Source organism: Salvelinus namaycush, chromosome 17 (genome assembly GCF_016432855.1).
Source record: "Salvelinus namaycush isolate Seneca chromosome 17, SaNama_1.0, whole genome shotgun sequence".
NCBI lineage: Eukaryota > Metazoa > Chordata > Actinopteri > Salmoniformes > Salmonidae > Salvelinus > Salvelinus namaycush.
The window spans coordinates 2,927,009-2,947,002 of NC_052323.1; the positions used below are offsets into that span (position 1 = coordinate 2,927,009).

Sequence of the window (19,994 nt, forward strand, 5' to 3'; positions counted from 1 at the left end):
ATTGATTTTGAGACTGGTTTCTGTCCATTTTATGTTGATAAGTATCTTACAAATTCTTATGTATGGACAGAGTGTTTTAATTGAATTGGTTGATAAACATAGGAATTAAATTCCTTTAACAGTGCTTGTCTGCTGTTGTTAGGTCAAAATGCTCGGGTCAACCCTACTCCTTGGCCAGAGTGTCCAGTGTGCACTCTTAACGCTCCGAGAGCGAAACGCTCTGAATTTACGAACGGATATCAGACAACGCTTTGAGTTTACAAACGTCCAGAGCGCACTCTCTGGCACTCCAGATTAAGTTTACGAACACACCTGTAGTATAAACCAGCCTTAACACCCTGACTACACCGCTCGCGTCACATGCATTGCAAAATAAATGTAGAAATCTATATTATTCAAATATTGCACCCACACTGCTCGTGCGCGTCAACGAGTGTCTGCGTTGCCAAGGGATAAATTAGAAGTCAGTTTTATTTGTGACGCAGATCACGCTGCAAGTCCTGCCTCTCCTATCTCCTCATTGGTTTATAGAAGCAGATACCCACGTGCCATCTCCTCATTGGTTATGCCCACGTGGATGATTGAAAGACGAACAGTGTTGTCGGTCGTCGTGGTAATACTATGAATGTTTAGATGCCGATCACCATATAAGTTCAAAGAATAAAAAGCCTGGAAGGAGGAGAGATGACTAGAAACAATTCAATTGACCGCTTTATGTGTGGATTCATTGTCGGAGTAGAGGACCTTGTGCATTTCATGTAAAATAACAACTCAATGTTTATATCCCAGGACAAATTAGCTAGCAACAGCAAGCTAGCTAAATAGGACAAATTAGCTAGCAAGTGCAAGCTAACTAGCTAAATTGCCATAAATGTTTAATGCTTTTCGACCTGTCCCCAAATTAATGTAATTGGTTCGGAGTTTGTTTTTATATTTTAACCTGCGTGTCGTGATCGCATTTGGTGTGGGGGGACAAAACAAATGTATGCACGATGGTGCGCAGCCGGTTTGGGTTCCGTGTTAGTCTTTAAATTTTTGGTTGTTTATAACATGGCCTCACATGTGAATCCTTAAAGAGATGGGTGGGGCTAAGGCTTTAGAGGGTGTGAAGGATGCTGAATGGGTGTAGACAAAGAAGAGCTCTCCAGTGGGTGTACCAAAACATTCAAAGGCCATTTTCTCAAAAGTGAGGTTACAAGTTTATCAACTCTCAAAGCAGAATGACTTTCCCATTGTTCCTCAACTGTAGTGTATGAAATACCGTTTTCTAGCTCTGAGTCTCTACTTTTATCCAATGTAAAAAACACAATTACATATTTTGCTACATAAGACCGATTCGAGCCGGTCAGTCACATATACAACTTGCACACCCAGACGTAAACGTACGTAAGTGGTGTAAAAAGTATTACGAGAAATTAATAGTATAATGGGTTACTAGAGTTTAACTTGCTAGGTAGAGACTTAGTATGGACAGAGCACACCATTTATAGGGGACTGATCTACAATGCCAGCCCAATTATAGTGAAAGTTGATCCTAGAAAGAGACTCTAGTCTCGGAGAGCAAATTTTAAAAAGGATGCTCCCTCCAAAGTTTCTCTTCCCCTCTGAAATGGCAGTATTTTATAAAAATTCAGCGCATTACATTACATAAATAATAGACATGTAATAAGTGTGAAGCAGAAAGTGAATATCCTACAGAAATAATTATATAGAGTAACATTGTTAGGGTAGACTAAAATGAAAAACAATGGCTTCCAATAGTTTTATTTTTAAACTTTGAAATCGGGGGAAAAGCAGAACAGTGTTTGAGAGTGAAATTAGTGCATTAGCAGTAGAGATTGAGAAGGTCTTCCTATTGGGAAAGAAGGGAGTCCTAGTTGAAGGAAACATAGAGACTAGTGAAAGTAACAAAGTGAATGGTAATATTAGTGGCTTTCAGATAGCACTCTAATAATGCAATATCTTTGTAAATGTTTCATTATAAAAAGGTCACATGATGAACAGAGGGATGGAACATTGGGACTGATGTTAAATTAGAGGCCGCCATCTGGTGTTTGGGTTAGAGATAAGTTTCCTGTGGAACAATAGATAGCCGCCAGTACTCACTGAACTCAAACAGGCGGTAAGGGTCATAGTGAGACATTTGGGACCGAGGTATGAATAATTGAATAAGACACGTTTTTGACAAGTTCCAATTATTATTACTCAATTATATAGTTTGGGTAGCACAAATTATTTAAGTAAGAAGGCAATATCATCTACAACCATAATCTGTGTCCATTACGTGGAACTGTGTCCAGAATTGAAGTATACTCAAGTAAATGTTTTTAGTACCGACTATTGTCTTTTTGAAGGTCTTAGCAGATTTGTTAAACAGGTTTCATATTTTGACTAGTTTATGTCCCAGGGACAGTTAGCACAGAACTGTATGTCAACGCAACAGTTCAAAAAGATTAGCGGGGTTCTGGGATTGCTTACTTTAGAAGGTGCCTATTCAGCTTTACGGGACATCGTATCAGCTGATGTGTCTGAAGTTTAATTCGGTATATGCATGGTTTTACTAAGACTTCCTGCCCAATATGCAGTAAACTCAATTAATGATTAAGAATGTTTAGGACTGATTAAAATGTAGCATATTGAAAACTAACTACATGTTTATTTTCTTTCTTCAAAGGCTCATGGAATATCCGCTACCAAGTAAAAAAAAAAAAGAACTCTCCTTTGAAATGCTTTCTGAGAGTGGTGCCTTGGAGTTAGTATGAAGGTAACTGAATCCGGCTGGTAAAGGAGCCCCAAATAAAGTAAGGCCATTTTGTTTGTTTTTACCTGTCATTGAATATTTGTTAGTGGTGTTGATACTGATTTATTGTGTGGGGTCTTTTTATTTTAGTGGATTTTTCACAGGTTAGAAAGGATGCACCTTAAAGGGCACACAAAATAACTTTTCTGAAGTATCTATTGTCCGAGTTTTGGTTGCACACATGTCAATTACCTTGATAAGAAATGTACTGAAAAACCCAATGTAAACCTGATACACAAAATGTTTGAAATATTGTTAAATAATGTGAGGTACAGGGAAAGAAACACTCACTTAATCGGGATGAATGACCTTTGACCTCTGTTCTGACTTTCTGGTGAGGCCTGATCACTATCACTAGAAAGACTAGAGACATTGGGTGAGATTTAATGGGTTATGTAAACACTAATAATTAGGAAGAAGTTTATCATTTATCATCAACAGTCCTATGTGTGATTTGAAACACGAGAAGGATAGAGAGAGCGCTGACCCTGAATGAGGGACACCTGTCTCATCTACTTTACCATTACCTTATGGGAGACAGTTAAGTTAAGATGGAGTCATCAAGGGTTGTAATTGTAATTTATTTGTTATGTTGATTTAACAGGCAGTGTTGTTTTTTTTGGGACGCATGAATCACGATGCGAGTCGTGTCCAAAAGGGGAATTACCAATCCCCTGGCGCCCTTTGCTAAATATGCAAATTCATTTTCTTCCCATGCCTCCCTGTAAAAGGAAAAAAGGCATGTTGTTAATGATTGACAGTTACTCCAAATTGATTGAAGTTTTCCCCACCTCGAGTGATATGTGAAGAAGTGTATTGCTGTTGTTTTGTTTTTGTCTTGCTTCAATACAAATCTCATCAGATTGGGTTTGCTGGATGGTCGGGATTTCTCCCTAAGGATTAGCCCTCTGACTCCCCGACCCTGTAACTCTGTGGTGAGATCGCCAAGATGATAGGGGAGTAAGCCAATTGGGGGGGGGGGTTTCAACTGTGTGTTCTTCTCTTTGACATTTGTATTAAGAATATTGGTAGTAGTACTAATTTGTCATACAGTGAATAATTTCTCATAAATAAATTATGTCTGGATTTCCTGAATCAGAAATGCTCTAAACTAAACTGTTGTTCTGATCTGTCCTCTCTAGAGGTTATGGCGAAGGTGACCACAGATGGTATCTAGATGCATGGAAGGGATAATTTGACTGAGAATAGTGTAAACCTCACCCCCTCTAACCGGCTGAAGTAATGGCGTTCACTATGGTCCTTCTCCACTTCTACCGTGAGACCTGAATCAGAGACAGCAACCTGTATACAGCATCCAGTCGAGGCTATCAACTGCCTTTTCTCTCATGAGTGCGACATGTGTCCATGTGGAGTGAGCATGGAGAGAGATCCCGTCCAAACTTCTCTCATGCTGCTGGTGTACTGGTAGGAAAATGGAAAATACATAATGGACTGTAAAACACAGTTGTGGCTCAGGTGAGAGAAATCGGGACATTATCAAGGGCCATCCACTTTGAACATGTGCCATTGGGAGGATGAACTGAAACACCAGAAGAATGAATGCTGGGAGGGAGGAGGGTGGTCAACCATGCCCGTAATTAATTTAGGCTTATCCAAAATTGTTCATTTGGGGTATCAGGTTAATTGTGGAGGTCTGCACACTGCAAAATGTATATTACTTTAAACTAGAAATAGATTGAGATACCGATCTTTCATTAATATGCCACTCGCGACAAAAGCTCCAGCTGAAATGTCATTGCCAGAATCCATAAATGAAATTGTGTAATGAAGCATATATGTAACTGTATGAAGCAAAGGTCTAAAGCCATGGTTTTACGAGAAGGATTGCACAACCCAGAATGAAGGGTTTGAAATAACGAAGTGTCTGGTTTTGTGTTGATTTCCCTTACTTTAATAGGCGTACATAACCTTTTGATAGAAGCTATAATCTAATGTTTAACTTAAAATGTAATGATAATCACAGATTGAGTGATATTTTTTTTTAAATGTTTGTGCTTTTCTAATAACCAATTTCTGTGTTCATGCAAGTGACTGATTGCAGATACTGATGGTGTGGATTCGTTCAATTTGGCAGTATGCCCAGACCCTTGTTTTGAGAACGAAATATCTGTTTCAAGGGCTCGGCTTAGGGAGAAGAGGCCTTGTGCGGTATTGGTCGGTCACATGAATGAAGCAAACGTTAATGATGAATTAATTATAAATGATGAAGCTAAATCATACAAATAATAACTTGTCTGCAGAATATAAGATAAAAGGGACTGCCCCGGTAGAGCTTCTGACAGACGTTCACAATGGTGCATCAAGTTTGTTGGAACCTCTCCTCACCTCTCTTGTAGAATTTCCACGACAGAACGTTCAAAACAATATTGTGACGAAAGATGCAACCCATGAATAGGAGGACGGGCTCATTGTAATGGCTGGAATGGAAGTATCAAACAAACATATAGAAAGCACTTTTGACTCCGTTCCATCTATTCCATTCCAACCATTACAATGAGCCCGTCCTGCTATAAATCCTCCCACCAGTCTCCACTGATGTATAGCCTACTTCACTGTGGAAAAGGGGCCACAATACGTGTCATGTTATGATTTTCAGTTTGCTTCCTTCCATGACTGGTTTTTGCATTCTTCTCCAAGGATCATAAGGAAAGAAATCAAACAATTGCTATGTGTATTTACAATCCCCTTCTCCAAAAGGATCGCTCATTCACCTAGCGCTTATCAATTTATAAATTACAGTGCATGGATATTCTATCAGAAAATATAAAGTAGATGCTTTTTCCACTTGGAACCATCAGGTTCGCGCGACCTTGGGCTCTATTCAATCTGTAAAGCTGCTTACAGATTCCACAAAAGAAATGTAAAGGTAATTTCCAATTGAGCTGACATATGCAGTATTTACCGTGAATGCAGTCTCTGCTAAAGCAGATACATTGCCATTAAATTTCAGCCCCTTATTCCTGGTTTCCTCACGCATAAAGGTGGTGGAATTATTAGGGAATTAAGTCCAGGTCAGAATATGGCGTAGCTGTTGCCATACCTCCGCTACACCTTCATTTCTTAGATATCCACTCCAAACAAATGGCGGGTGAATAGTCACTGAGATAGGGACCAGAGGGTCAATCTTGCTGATGTCCTTGTCAAAGAATGTCTATTTATAGCCCTGGTTACACCTTGCATTAACATGTGGTTTTCATGATCTGATCAAGATGATCCAATTACTATCTGTTCAAGGTTCTGTGTCTACTCATGGTTTTTAAATGTCTCTTATCCTTCCACTGTGTCTGTATTGTGACCAGATTTCCTGGTCCCTCCCCTGTATGCAAATTATTTGACATATATTTTTTGGCAGTCAGCAGTCAAAATCCTTTCCATGCAATAATTCAGAGACAAGATGATTAATAATAATGACAATATCATTCAATTAGCAGAAATGTCAATCAATCATGTAAAAAGAAGTGAGAAATATCATGAAATATACGTAATCACAATGTTATTACTAAACAAAGTGAACATAAATAGTATTCCATCAGTGGTATTGTATCTACTGTATAATGTACGGTGTTATGTAGATCAGAGCATTCAGATCGGAGACCCTCGTCACGTACTTTTCACACTATAAATCAAAATCATACATCCAAACATTGAGAGAAAAAAGTCCAAACTTACCAAGTCATTGTATAGACTATTACTATATGCCCATAGCGATAACATTAATAGTACAATGGTCCAATTACCTTTCAACCAGCATAAACTTTAACATGAACATTCCCTTTTTCATTTGTTAAATCACAATCACCAATACGGTCACACTTTCCATTGACATCAATGCAGCAGCACAGTTATCTACTGAGAGAGAACTGGCTAGAACTTAATACTATTCAGGGGAAAGAAAACTAATCAACTTAAATTGATAGGATTGGTTTGAGGGTAGACTTAACAACTGCTCCGAAAGACAAAAATAGATCAAAAAAGAAAATGAATACATTTCCTGAAAGTCCTTCTCAATACACACACAAATTCAGGAAATACTGTACACCACTATTTGATTAAAACCTCCATGTTGTCCATTTCACAAGGCGGCTTACATTCTCAGCAGCTCCGGGGTAAAACTTCCCCTAGGTACAGATCTATAGTAGGATCGGCTTCCCCTCCCCCAATCCTAACCTTAAAGGGATACTTTGGGATTTTGTCAATGAGGACCTTTATCTACTTCCCCAGAGTCAGAAGAACTCATGGATACCACTTGTGTGTGTCTGCGTGCAGTTTGAAGGAAGTTGCTAACTCTAGTTAGCATTGCCTAGCGAAACTACCTCCAACTTCATTCATACTGGACGCAGAGACCATTGGTGGGGCAAATTCTAAACTGACCCTGACCAGCGTCTAGGGGCAACGGCACAAGTATCCTTCCAGAATCTGTAGACTACGCAAGTGAATATGGATTTGGCTTTTATCTTTCCTTCCTTAAAATAACCCCTTCCATGACTGTCACTGGATTGTTTGATAGTCTACTCCAGATTTAAAATAAAGTGATAAAAACACTGCAAGGGCCTAGATGGAAACAACTAGTAACTCCCCTACTCACGTTTCCAATACAAATACACTTTTTCACTGGAAAGGACAATCTTTGTGAAATGAAATCAACAAAAGTATAAACCCACTGCTTGGCCATATACAGTAGCTCCGCCATCCTTTTCATTCATTAAAATCGGATTATTTCAGTATCATTCTGTTCCGGTCATATATAAATAAGGCAATAGTAAACATGTCATCCCCCACGAATGATGCACTGCCCTCATTTGGGCCAATTGAGAGAATGCGTGTGACTAAACACATTTTCACTTTGGGCCAATCAGTATAATTTAGTAAATACTGGATCTCTATGGCAAGATACATCATTCACCAAAGCTTCATCAAAATAGGGCCAGTGCGGTCTGAGATATCGCGTGTGACTAACGTATGAATGAAAGGACGGAGACAGATCTGCAGTCCCCTCTTCATCGTGGGGTACAATTATCTTGGGCATATGAAAAGGCTGAACGACACTGTCAACGTTGTTATACTAATTGTTTCTACACAAGTACACATCACAATTACTCGGCCTTGCATACAACACAAAGCGCAATACAAACTCTCTCCAATCAATATCAGTTTAACATATCAACCCAACAGTCAAGCAAGCCAGTCTCACTGACTATCCCTTTGTGAATCCTTGTCCCTTCGAGTTGTCTTGGGCTGAAGCACCTGAAATTCTCAACCACCTTGCCCACCTCTCACAAACCCCCATAATCCTCTGCTCCATTTGGTGTGAAATGAACAGAATGTGTGGAAAGGAGAAAGAGAGAGAAAGCAGCTTCAGTGTCTTGATTTTTCGGTTTGATAATGAGCCTGTCACGGATGGCTTTGGCCGTGACTCTGTTGCCTGGGGAACTGAATATCTTCCCCGGGAAAGATGGAGCGGGAAGAAAGGACGCGAAAGAGCGAGGCATGGAGGAGTGGAAACAATGAAAGCTTTCCTCATCAATGGATCATGACATGGAGCAAGGACACCACGTTGACAGTGAAAGCTAGGAGGACAAATTCAGGAGTTGCATGACTTGCAAGAAGCAAGGCAGGCCTTCATACACAGGCAAATATCTAACATTGGACACATGCACTTTCTAAAAACAGAGACAATCTTCATCAGAAATAGATCCAAGTTTGTTTTTTTAACACCTACATACGGTATGTACATTTAACCAATGGCTTTACTTCATCTTTTTTTGCAGTCTCATTGGTAACTATAAAAAAGCGACGTTATTTCTCGTTGGACAGTCTGCAATGTACGATTTGGAGTGCTGAGTCATGAACTGGAGTCTAAGGGTCTCTCTGTAGATAGACAACCTTATAGCTATAGTCGCATGTGATAGTGCAGCTTCTTGATAAGGCACTGTAACTAGTGTCTACTGTCAGCAGCAATCAGGCCTTCTCTGTCACACACACACACAGGTTGGGGTTTCCAACATAAATTCAGTCAATTCAGAGGGTCAACTTTTTTTCTCCCTTGGAAAATTTATTTAATTTTACTTTCTGAATTGACTGAATTGAAATGCCCCCAACACTGACACAAACGCCTACCCAGACACACTCTGGGACAGTGACAAAGTGTCTATTTCTAATGCTAGATACAGGAACTCTGAGCGTGCCCCTGCAAACGGTCTGCGGAAATGTGGATGTTCAATTATTCCAGAATATTTTACCTTTTTGCTATAACAGTATAAAAATGGAAGGACGGTAGCCGAGGCTGCACCTTCATCTCAACAAATCTAGTCAGAGATGTTCATTAGGATAGAACTAGATGCAGCAATATCAGTGGGAATCAGGTAGTGTAGTTTCACTTCCCGGAAGAGACAAAATGGTGGCTGAGATATTGCCTCCATCTCAACCGTAAAGGATGGTAAAGTGTTTCCTTTCGCCACTATGTTTTACTGTTAAAACACACCCTAAACTAGTTGTCAGTCCTTATATTCTCATTATCCAAACGGCCAACTTTCCCATTAATTGCATAGGGGGCTGTTCGTGTGGTTCAGTAGAGAAGATGAGAACGGTCTAATAGTGTGTATGTGTTAAGAGGATTTACAACACAAAAGCTAGTATGTTAGAACTGGCTTTTTCACATTTTAAAAGTCATCATCACAGCTACAAAACAAAAAAGACAGAAAAAGTTGAATTAACAAATCAGAGCGAGTCCACAGGTAGCCATAAGCCAGAGGCGCATGGGTACGGTGCACATTTTAGGACACCCTCAGCCTCACACTACCCGGGGATAAACAGTCATCTGCATCCAGTGATATCGCAGTTCTTCCCACAGTTTCACCATCCTCTTGTGTTTTTCCACACAATGTTCAGGGCAACGAGAAAGGTGCTGAGCCACCAGCCCCCAATACCCAACCCCACCCTTCTGGAGTGTGAATGTCAATCAAGCAGTCCTGCAGTCACTGAGTTAGGGGGGAGGCAGGGTTTGGTGTGGGCACCAACTCTACATATCTGGTGGAATGAGCAGGGAGTCAGAGCCTTGCGGTCATTCCCCACTCATTACAGGCAGATAGATGCTTTTCACTCGTATAGAGGTTGATTAAAGTGTCTCCTCACTGGTCCAGACAGAGCGTTTTATTGATAAACTGACTTTGGGCGGGGCAAGGAAGGAGTCTCCACCCCCACCACGCAGCTAGAGCGCCTTCTCCTTGGCGATAATGACGGAGGCCTCCACGTCAGTTTCAGGTGAGGCCAGGGGCGGGACTTTGGTGGGAGTGGGCGGTATCTCCTTCTTGGGGGAGGGGCTTCTTTTCTCTGCGTGGGCGATGGCCGAGTCTGCGATGCTGGGCTTGGCGTCGTCGGGGGTGTGCTCGTTGGGGATGAGCGGAGCTGTAGTTTTCTACAGAGGGAACATGAAACAATAAGGATACGAATAGTAGCCAAAGACTGTAAACCATTGAAGGCTGCCCTGTATTTGAATTCAGGGGATGTGAAAAGGCAAGATATTGCACCGGTAAAAATATACTGATAAAGTGAGGCACAAAATGGCTACAGACAAAGTGAGGTACAATACTGCAACAGTAGATGGTAACTGTAGACATTGCAATGTACAAAATGGCTATAGTAGGATAGACTAGACACCAGTACAAAATAGCATCTGTACAGACACAAAATGTCTACAGAACTGTGAGCTGCTGAGTACATTAATAGTATCTCTATAAAAAAAAAGGAAAATGGTTTCTGCTCTACAGTACATTGTTCACCCCGTTCACCTCCTTTGCTCTCCTCCCTCTATGTAATTGATTTAGGCTATATTTTATGCACGTTCACTGTACTAATGCTTTGTGTCTGGCAAGCTGAAACCATTTTAGTAAATCTGTGTGTGCATGCGTTCGTGCGTGCGTGCGCTTACTGTGGTCTGTGGCACTGGATTGCTCTGGGTGGCAGTGGATGCGGGAACAGGCAAATCATCCTGCGTCAGTCCTCTTCTGTCCAAGACACTGCCAAGGGGAGACAGACAGTCATCAACAACACCCTATTCACCACCGAACAGAAAAGGAGAGAGCGAGAGAATGAGAGAAAGACAAAGGAGGGAGGTAGCGGGAGGAGGATAAAGGGGGAGGCTACAGTATGAGAGAGGAATAATATTAGAGACTACGCGAACTAGAAAGTAGTGAGAGTGAGACGAGGGAGGGTCGGAAAGGGCAGGAGGACCAGAGGGTGGCTATAGAGAAGAAGAATAGTAGAGGGAAGTTAGCAAGAGGAAGATAAAGAAAGAGAAACAACGAAAACCACAGCAGCAGAGTATTTTCTACACTAGTTAATCCTATGAGCAAAGATAAGGTCACTAGTGCTCCTACTGTACAGTACCTGGGGTATGCAGGCCCACATAACACTTCACAGCAGTTCTTGACAATGTTCTTGTGGCTGTAGGGGTTCTGCAGCCGGTTCTTTCCCGACCATGAGCCTTTGATCTGTAAAACACAAAATACAGCCACCCGTAAAAAAAAACATTAAACAAAACAGTAGGCCTTCATAAAGTATTCACGCCCTTCGACTTTTTCTTCTGTTACAAATTGGAATTACATTTTTTATTTTTACGATCTACACAAAATACTCTACTGTGAAAGTGGAAGAAAAATGCTAACATATTTGAAAGATTAATGAAAAATAAAACACTAATATATCTTGATTAGATAAGTACTGAAACCCCTGAGTCATTCACCTTTGCCAGTGATTACAGCTGAGAGTCTTTCTGGGTAAGTTTATATGAGCTTTGCACTCCTGGATTGTACACTATTTCCACATTATTATTTTTAAACTCTTCGAGCTCTGTCAAGTTGATTGTTGATAATTACTAGACTGCCATTTTTAAGTCTTGCCATAGATTTTCATGCCAATAAGTCAAAACTGTAACAAGGCCACTTTGGAACATCTAGTGTATATTTGGCCTTGAGTTTTAGGTTATTGTCCTGCTGAAAGGTGAATGCCTCCCAGTGTCTGTTGGAAAGCAGACTGAACCAGGTTTTCCTCTAGGATTTCGCTTGTGCTTGGCACCATTCATTTTTTTTTTGTTATCTTGAAAAATTCAACAGTCCTTAAACAATTACAAGCATACCAATAACATGATGCAGCCACCACTATGCTTGAAAATATATAGAGTGGCACTCAGTGATGTGTTGTGTAGGATTTGCCCCAAACATAATGCTTTCTATTCAGGACAATTGCTTTGCCAAATGCTTTGCAGTAATGCCTTATTGCAAACATGATGCATGTTTTGGAATATTTTTTTATACAAATGTCCTTCTTTTCACTCCTCATTTGTCTCCTATCACAGCCATTAAACTCTGTTTTAAAATCCCTGAGAGGTTTCCTTCCTCTCCGGCAACTGAGTTAGAAAGGACACCTGTATCTTTGTATTAATTGGGTGAATTGATACACCATCCAAAGCTTAATGAATAGCTTCACCATGCTCAAAGGGATATTCAGTCTCTCCTTTACCAATAGAGTTCAGTGTGTCAAATCGGAGGGCCTGTTGTCCGGACCTCTGGCAGTCTCAATGGGGGTGCCACAGGGTTCAATATTCAGGCCGACTCTTTTCTCTGTATATGTCGCTCTTGCTGCGGGTGATTCCCTGATCCACCTCTACGCAGACGACACCATTCTGTATACATCTGGCCCTTCTTTGGACTAAGTGTTAACAAATCTCCAAACAAGCTTCAATGCCATACAACACTCCTTCCGTGGCCTCCAACAGCTCTTAAACGCTAGTAAAACTAAATGCATGCTTTTCAACCGTTCGCTCCCCGCACCCGCCCGCCCGACTAGCATCACTACTCTGGACGGTTCTGACTTAGGTATTTGTAGTTGTCCACATATTCTAGGTGTCTGGCTAGACTGTAAACTCTCCTTCCAGACTCATATTAAACATCTCCAATCCAAAATGAAATCTAAAAGAATCGGCTTCCTATTTCGCAACATAGCCTCCTTCTCTCACGCCGCCAAACATACCCTCGTAAAACTGACTATCCTACCGATCCTCGACTTCGGCGATGTCATTTACAAAATAGTCTCCAACACTCTACTCAGCAAACTGGATGCAGTCTATCACAGTGCCATCCGTTTTGTCACCAAAGCCCCATATACCACCCACCGCTGCGACCTGTATGCTCTAGTCGGCTGGCCCTCGCTACATATTCATCGCCAGACTCACTGGCTCCAGGACATCTATAAGTCTATGCTAGGTAAAGCTCCGCCTTATCTCAGCACACTGGTCACGATAACACCACCCACCCGTAGCACTCGCTCCAGCAGGTATATCTCACAGGTCATCCCCAAAGCCAACACCTCCTTTGGCCGCCTTTCCTTACAGTTCTCTGCTGCCAATGACTGGAACGAATTGCAAAAATCGCTGAAGCTGGAGACTTATTTCCCTCACTAACTTTAAACATCAGCTATCTGAGCAGCTAACCGATCGCTGCAGCTGTACATAGCCCATCTGTAAATAGCCCATCCAATCTACCTACCTCATCCCAATATTGTTTTTATTGACTTTTCTGCTCTTTTGCACACCAGTATTTCTACTTGCACATCATCTGCACATCTATCACTCCAGTGTTAATTTGCTCAATTGTAATTACTTCGCTACTATGGCCTATTTATTGCCTTACCTCCTCATGCCATTTGCACACACTGAATTTAGACTTTCTTTTTTTCTATTGTGTTATTGACTGTACGCTTGTTTATTCCATGTGTAACTGTGTTGTTGTGTCACACTGCTTTGCTTTATCTTGGCCAGGTCGCAGTTGTAAATGAGAACTTGTTCTCCACTAGCCTACCTGGTTAAATAAAAGGTGAAATAAAAATACAAATAAAATACCGTTCTTTGTGAGGCATTGGAAAACCTCCCTGGTCTTTGTGCTCGAAATTCACTGCTCTACTGGTGGACCTTACAGACACAATTATGTGTAGGGTACAGAGATGGGGTAATAACAATTTATGTTGAGTCCATGCAAGTTATTATGCGACTTGTTAAGCACATTTTTACTCCTGAACGTATTTAGGCTTGCCATAAAAAGGGGTTGAATTCTTGACTCAAGACATTTCAGCTTCATTTTTTAAATTCATTTGTAAAAATGTGTGAAAACAAAATGACACTGACATTGTGTGTAGATCAGTGGCACAAAATCTAAATGTAATCCATTTTATATTCAGGCTTTAACAAAATGTGGAAAAAAGGCAAAGGGTGTGAATACTTTCTGAAGGCACTGTAGCAAGGAATACATTTATTGTGCCATCTCTTCTACACGTTGTAAATTCCATTTCAATTCGGTGAACTGAAATCCAAGTCCATTCATTTCAATGAGGTATATTGTAATTTCAGTTCTGTAATTGACTGAATTGGAATGGAATAGACCCCAACCCTACTTCTGCCAAATGCAAACCACACCCTCACAGACAGATCTCAGACACTGCCTGTCTGGTTACCATTTAAAAAGAATAGGAGATATTCAGTATTGTCTCCCCCTACTAAAACAATTTCCCTTTAGTTATACCTTATTCAAAAGTACGGTTCCATTTTTAGATTGTAATCCCACAGGGTTACACTTGACCTACAAAAAATATCTGGTGAGGGATTTTAAAAATTCCCGATCAAAGTATAAGATAGGTATGTTAATATGCATGTATACAGGGCATATTGTCATTAAAATGACCAAATTCTTTAACACAATTCTGTGTTGATGGGTAGTGATACTAGGATATATTTCTCCAAAATGGAAATAATTCTCCACACAAAGAGTTATCAATGCATGAAGTATCCAGCTGGTAGGGTTGCAAAGCTACCCAAAATATTGGGTAAGTTAGCAAAATAAATTAGCAGAATCTTTGGAAATTAACAGGTAATCCACAGTAATTTAGGTAATTTATACTTGAACAAAAACACACAAAATACATACAAAAGTAGTAGATTCGGCAAAAAAATTGTGGATTCGGCTATTTCAACCACACCTGTTTCTGACAGTTTTATAAAATCGAGCACACAGTCATGCAATCTCCATAGACAAACATTGGCAGTAGAATGGCCTTACTGAAGACCTCAGTGACTTTCAACGTGGCAACTTCATAGGATGCCACCTTTCCAACAAGTCAGTTCAACAAATTTCTGCCCTGCTAGAGCTGCCCCGGTCAACTGTAAGTGCTGTTATTGTGAAGTGGAAACGTCTAGGAGCAACAACGGGTCAGCCACGAAGTGGTAAGGCCACACAAACTCACAAAACGTGACCCCCGAGTGCTGAAGCGCATAAAAATAGTCTATCCTCGGTTGAAACACTTACTACGGAGTTCCAAACTGCAACATCAGCACAATAACTTTGTTGGGAGGTTCATGAAATGGGTTTCCGTGGCCGAGCAGCCGCACACAAGCGTAAGATCAAGTCCCCACAGCAATTTTCCAACATCACATACTTTTGGTCATGTAGTGCACATATTGTCCAGGAGTTTCTAGTGGACAGACCATATGGTTCAAGAGAAAATTGCCTAATTAATGACAAAAAGCATCTAATCAACAATGGCATTCATTTCAATGAACTCTGCAACTCTTCTAGCTATTGAATTTTTTCACAACTGCAACCAGATTGGCACCAAAACATTTACAACATGACCTATTGACATAGTAAAATAAATGTGTGTAAAAAATATAAAGAATATTTCATGCTGAAATCCTCATATTAGACATCAATAGTATTTACTATGTTTATGGTTTATAGTTAGGATGATGCTTTACAGCTTTGTTATATTTTTTATTTTAAAGTAATCTTATTTTATATATTTTACAGGTGATAAGGCCACACAGGGGGCCAGAGATAATTACAGACTACCTGAAGTACCCAAAAAGGCCACTAGATGTCATTGATAAAATTCCCACCAAAAATCACAAGTTACCAAAATTCTGGTTGTTTACTGGTAAACTTAGGTTCCCAGTAATATACCCTCCCTTTGAAACCCTACCTGCTGGTGAATGTAATGGAAACAGAAATCCTTAAGGGTGTTCAGAAATATACTAGACAGGTCCTTTCAGGAGGTTAGACCTCAGATATACACTGAATGTACAAAACAATACAAATACCTCAATAACGGTGTCAAAAAATACCCAAACATGTAAAGGAGGAAATTACATTTTTCTACCTTTGTGTACCTATTCAGGATACATCAACGAACGCATCGCATATCCATCATGATGCATTTCTGTATAGTACAAATCAGGACCTATTCGGTTACCGTCATTCTGTTATCAGGTGTTAATCCACTTCACTTACCAAAATAGATTTTTTTCAAACTCAAGGTGTCATATCATAGCTTTTACATCCCATTATTTTTGCGGATATCTTTGAATCTTAATTCAGAATAGACATTTAACTGAGTTTTTGGAAAACTTGGTCACAAATGGAGGGCATTTTTTTTACCATCATTCTGTTACAGAAATGTACATCTGCACAGTTGTTCAAGTAAATGTGTTTTTGTACAATTTTCATTGGAAATGGTTGAAAGTAGTCATTGTGCATAGAGTTGTATGGTTTGTTAAACTTTTGTTTAATGGTTTTGTCATTATGTTACCATGGAATTGCCCTCACTATTCAATATGTTTTTGTAAACTTGATGATTTATTGTTTATGTAATACCAATGGATTTGAGTGTCTAAGACTGCTATGTAGTCATTAATCAAACTTGAAATTAGAATTGAATCACTTCTGCATTGCCATATTTAGGCAGTAAAGCTTTTCCCCCCATGGTCATAAAATCACACTCGTCTTGGGTACTGTATAAAAACCTACGACTGGTACAGGTAGATTTCCCTCAGAGCCTTGCATTCATCAGAATAAGAAGTCTGTGTCTGCATTTGAAAACAAAGACACTGAGTAAATATTTCCATGGTGTATTTGATTGAATCCCCCCCCCCCCACCCCCGCCAAGGCTATAAAGGGAAAAAAAGGGTGTGTGGTTGCCAAGGTGACAGCTGACTGGAGAACTTTGGAGTGTTTACATCACCCACCCTGAGTGTATATTTATCTTTCCAGCCATGCCATGTTAGCACTCCACTTTCAGCATTTAAACAGAACCCTGGCGTGAAGCAGCTCCTAACAACTGACACAGGGTCAGGTCTTATTGCATTATGGTTAAGTTTAGGATTAGGGGTAGCGTTAATCTGATCCCAGATCTGTGGGAATGTAAAAACTTTAACTCGAGTCCCGACTGTAGTCTCTACAGAGACAAGCTGCCTCCTACAACGTGCCAATGTTCCAACATGCACGCCTGTACTTAGACAACATCAGTTTAGCATAGAGGAAAGGTGTGACATCCTTCTTACGTCACTGCCTTATCCGCTTGTTGCCCTAGCGTAAACATCCCCCAGACACAAAATAGTATCTCGAATATTTTGAATAAGTGCATTTCGCAAGTGGCTAGTTTGCGTCAACCTTGAATAAAACTACTGCAAAGGTTTGGCCTGCAAACTTTGGTTTCAAATTGCAACGTTCTGTCATATCTGCCTACAGGCTATGGTAAGACTTTTTCATAAGCACAATTGCTGTCTGCATTTTAAGCCCCGCCTACCCAATCTCATGATTTGTTGGGAGAGTTGTCAGTCTGAGGAGGACCCTTCCTGGATTTTTTTTTCCCTTTTCGAAGTTACCAAGAGAATCCCTCATGATTTCTGAGACTACCAGCTGTGTAAATAATCTAAAACATCCTTCCTTCCTTATCTCCATAATCACCAGTGCTGGATAAAAGAGGAAAGGCAGACAGTTTAAACTGTTGAGACACAGCCCCTGTAATAGGAGTAGTGAATGGTAGAGAAGAGATATACTCACATCCTCATTGGTGGTCTGGTTGAGGGAGATAAGATAAGAATGGAAGCCCGTCAGTCCCACTACTGACCACAAGGTGAAGAAGCACACCAACACTTCCAGCACAGTGGGATGGGGTTAAAGAAACAGGACAGATACAGTAACAGTACTACAAGCTCTAACACGGAACCAAAACTGGCTGCGCGCGTGCGCCATCGTGCACAAATGTATTTTGTCCCCCTACATCAAACGCGATCACGACACGCAGGTTAAAATATCAAAACAAACTCTGAACCAATGACATTCATTTGGGGACAGGTCGAAAAGCATTAAACATGTATGGCAATTTAGCTAGTTAGCTTGCACTTGCTAGTTAGCTTGCACCTGGGATATAAACATTGAGTTGTTATTTTACCTGAAATGCACAAGGTCTTCTAATCCGACAATTAATCCACACATAAAACGGTCAACCGAATCGTTTCTAGTCATCTCTCCTCCTTCCAGGCCTTATCATCTTTGAACTTATATGGTGATTTTTGGCATCTACACTTTCATAGTATTACCACGACAACCGGCAAAACATTTAGTCTTTCAATCACCCACGTGGGTATGCGTCAGAAATAGAAAGGAGTTATATTTTAGCCCTTGGCATCGCAGACGCTCGTTGGCGCGCGAGCAGTGTGGGTGCAATAATTGAATAACATGGATTTCTAAATTTATTTTGCGACGCTCGCGCACGCAACGTGTCCGGTCAGCATGTAAGTCCACAGGTCAAGGATAGGTCTTTGTCGAACATGCAATCACTACTGATTTATTAGATCATTTTATGTTAAATGCCTCAGGGATGACTCCATTTAACATGATTTGACTCAAACTAAAATCTGTCTATCTTATGATAATTATGAATGTCTGATTATTTTAGGTTTAAAAAGTAAACTACGGTGGCCCTATGGGTCTATAAACAGATGGTATTATGAACTGTAGATTTATGTGGAACTGAAAGGATATGTCCCAGGTGTGTCTTGTAGTGTCTTCACAAACCCAGAGTCCACCGAGCCTGTAGAGAGGAGCACATAGTTAAAGAATGTTCTGTGGAGCACATACAGTGCACTCGGAAAGTATTCAGACCCCTTGACATTTTCCACTTTGTTAGTTAGCCTTATTTTCAAATTGATTAAAATTGATTGTTTTTTCCCCTCATAAATCTACACACAATACCCCCATAATGACAAAATCAAAATCAGGTTTTTAGACATTTCTGCAAACATATTAAAAATAAACTGAAATATCACATTTACATAAGTATTTAGACATTTTACTCAGTACTTTGTTGAAGCACCTTTGGCAGCGATTACAGCCTCAAGTCTTTTGGGTCTGACGCTACAAGCTTGGCACACCTGTATTTGGTGAGTGTCTCCCATTCTTCTCTGCAGATCCTCTCAAGCTCTGTCAGGTTGGATGGGGAGCGTCACTGCACAGGTCTTTCAGGTCTCTCCAGGGATGTTCGATCAGGTTCAAGTCCGGGCTCTGGCAGGGCCACTCAGACATTCAGGGATTAGTTCCAAAGCTACTCCTACATTGTCTTGGATGAGTGCTTAGGGTCGTTGTCCTGTTGGAAGGTAAACCTAAATCTCCCCAGTCTGAGGTCCTGAGTGCTCTGGAGCAGGTTTTCATCAAGGATCTCTATGTACTTTACTCCCTTCATCTTTGCTTCGATCCTGACTAGTCTCCCAGGAACCTGCCGCTGAAAAACATCCACACAGCATGATGCTGCCACCACCGTGCTGCACCGTAGGGATGGTGCCAGGTTTCCTCCTGACGTGATGCTTGGTATTCAGGCCAAAGAGGTCAATCTTGGTGTCATCAGACCAGAGCATCTTGTTTCTCATTGTCTGAGAATCTTTAGGTGCCTTTATGCAAACTCCAAGCAGGCTTTTCTGTGCATTCTACTGCGGAGTGGCTTCCGTCTGGCCACCGTACCATAAAGGCCTAACTGGTGGAAACCTGCAGAGATCGTTGTGCTTCTGGAAGGTTCTCCCATCTCCACAGAGGACCTCCGGAGCTCTGTCAGAGTGACCATCGATTTCTTGCTTACCTCCCTGACCAAGGCCCTTCTCCCCCGATTGCTCAGTTTGGCCGGGCGGCCAGCTCTAGGAAGAGTCTTGGTGGTTCCAATTTTCTTCCATTTAAGAATGGAGACCACTGCATTCTTGGGGACCTTCAATGCTGCAGAAATGTTTTGGTACCCTTCCCCAGATCTGTGCTCTGACATGCACTGTCAACTGTGGGACCTTATATAGACAGGTGTGTGCCTT

The 19,994-nt window shown here is 40.9% G+C and overlaps 1 protein-coding gene across 1 annotated transcript in view; it reads right to left on the reverse strand.

Annotated features, from left to right (window-relative positions):
• Positions 1–6,219: 6,219 nt before the first annotated feature.
• The window catches only part of zdhhc9 (zinc finger DHHC-type palmitoyltransferase 9), a 42,832-nt gene continuing 29,057 nt past the window's right edge, over positions 6,220–19,994 (reverse strand). Inside the window, exons 5-9 of the mRNA XM_039012051.1 lie at positions 18,688–18,736; positions 17,704–17,806; positions 11,207–11,310; positions 10,749–10,836; positions 6,220–10,235 (exon numbers count right to left, since the gene is read on the reverse strand). Coding sequence (XP_038867979.1) covers positions 10,029–10,235; positions 10,749–10,836; positions 11,207–11,310; positions 17,704–17,806; positions 18,688–18,736 — 551 coding nt within the window. The 3' untranslated portion in view covers positions 6,220–10,028. The remainder of the gene's footprint in view (positions 10,236–10,748; positions 10,837–11,206; positions 11,311–17,703; positions 17,807–18,687; positions 18,737–19,994) is intronic.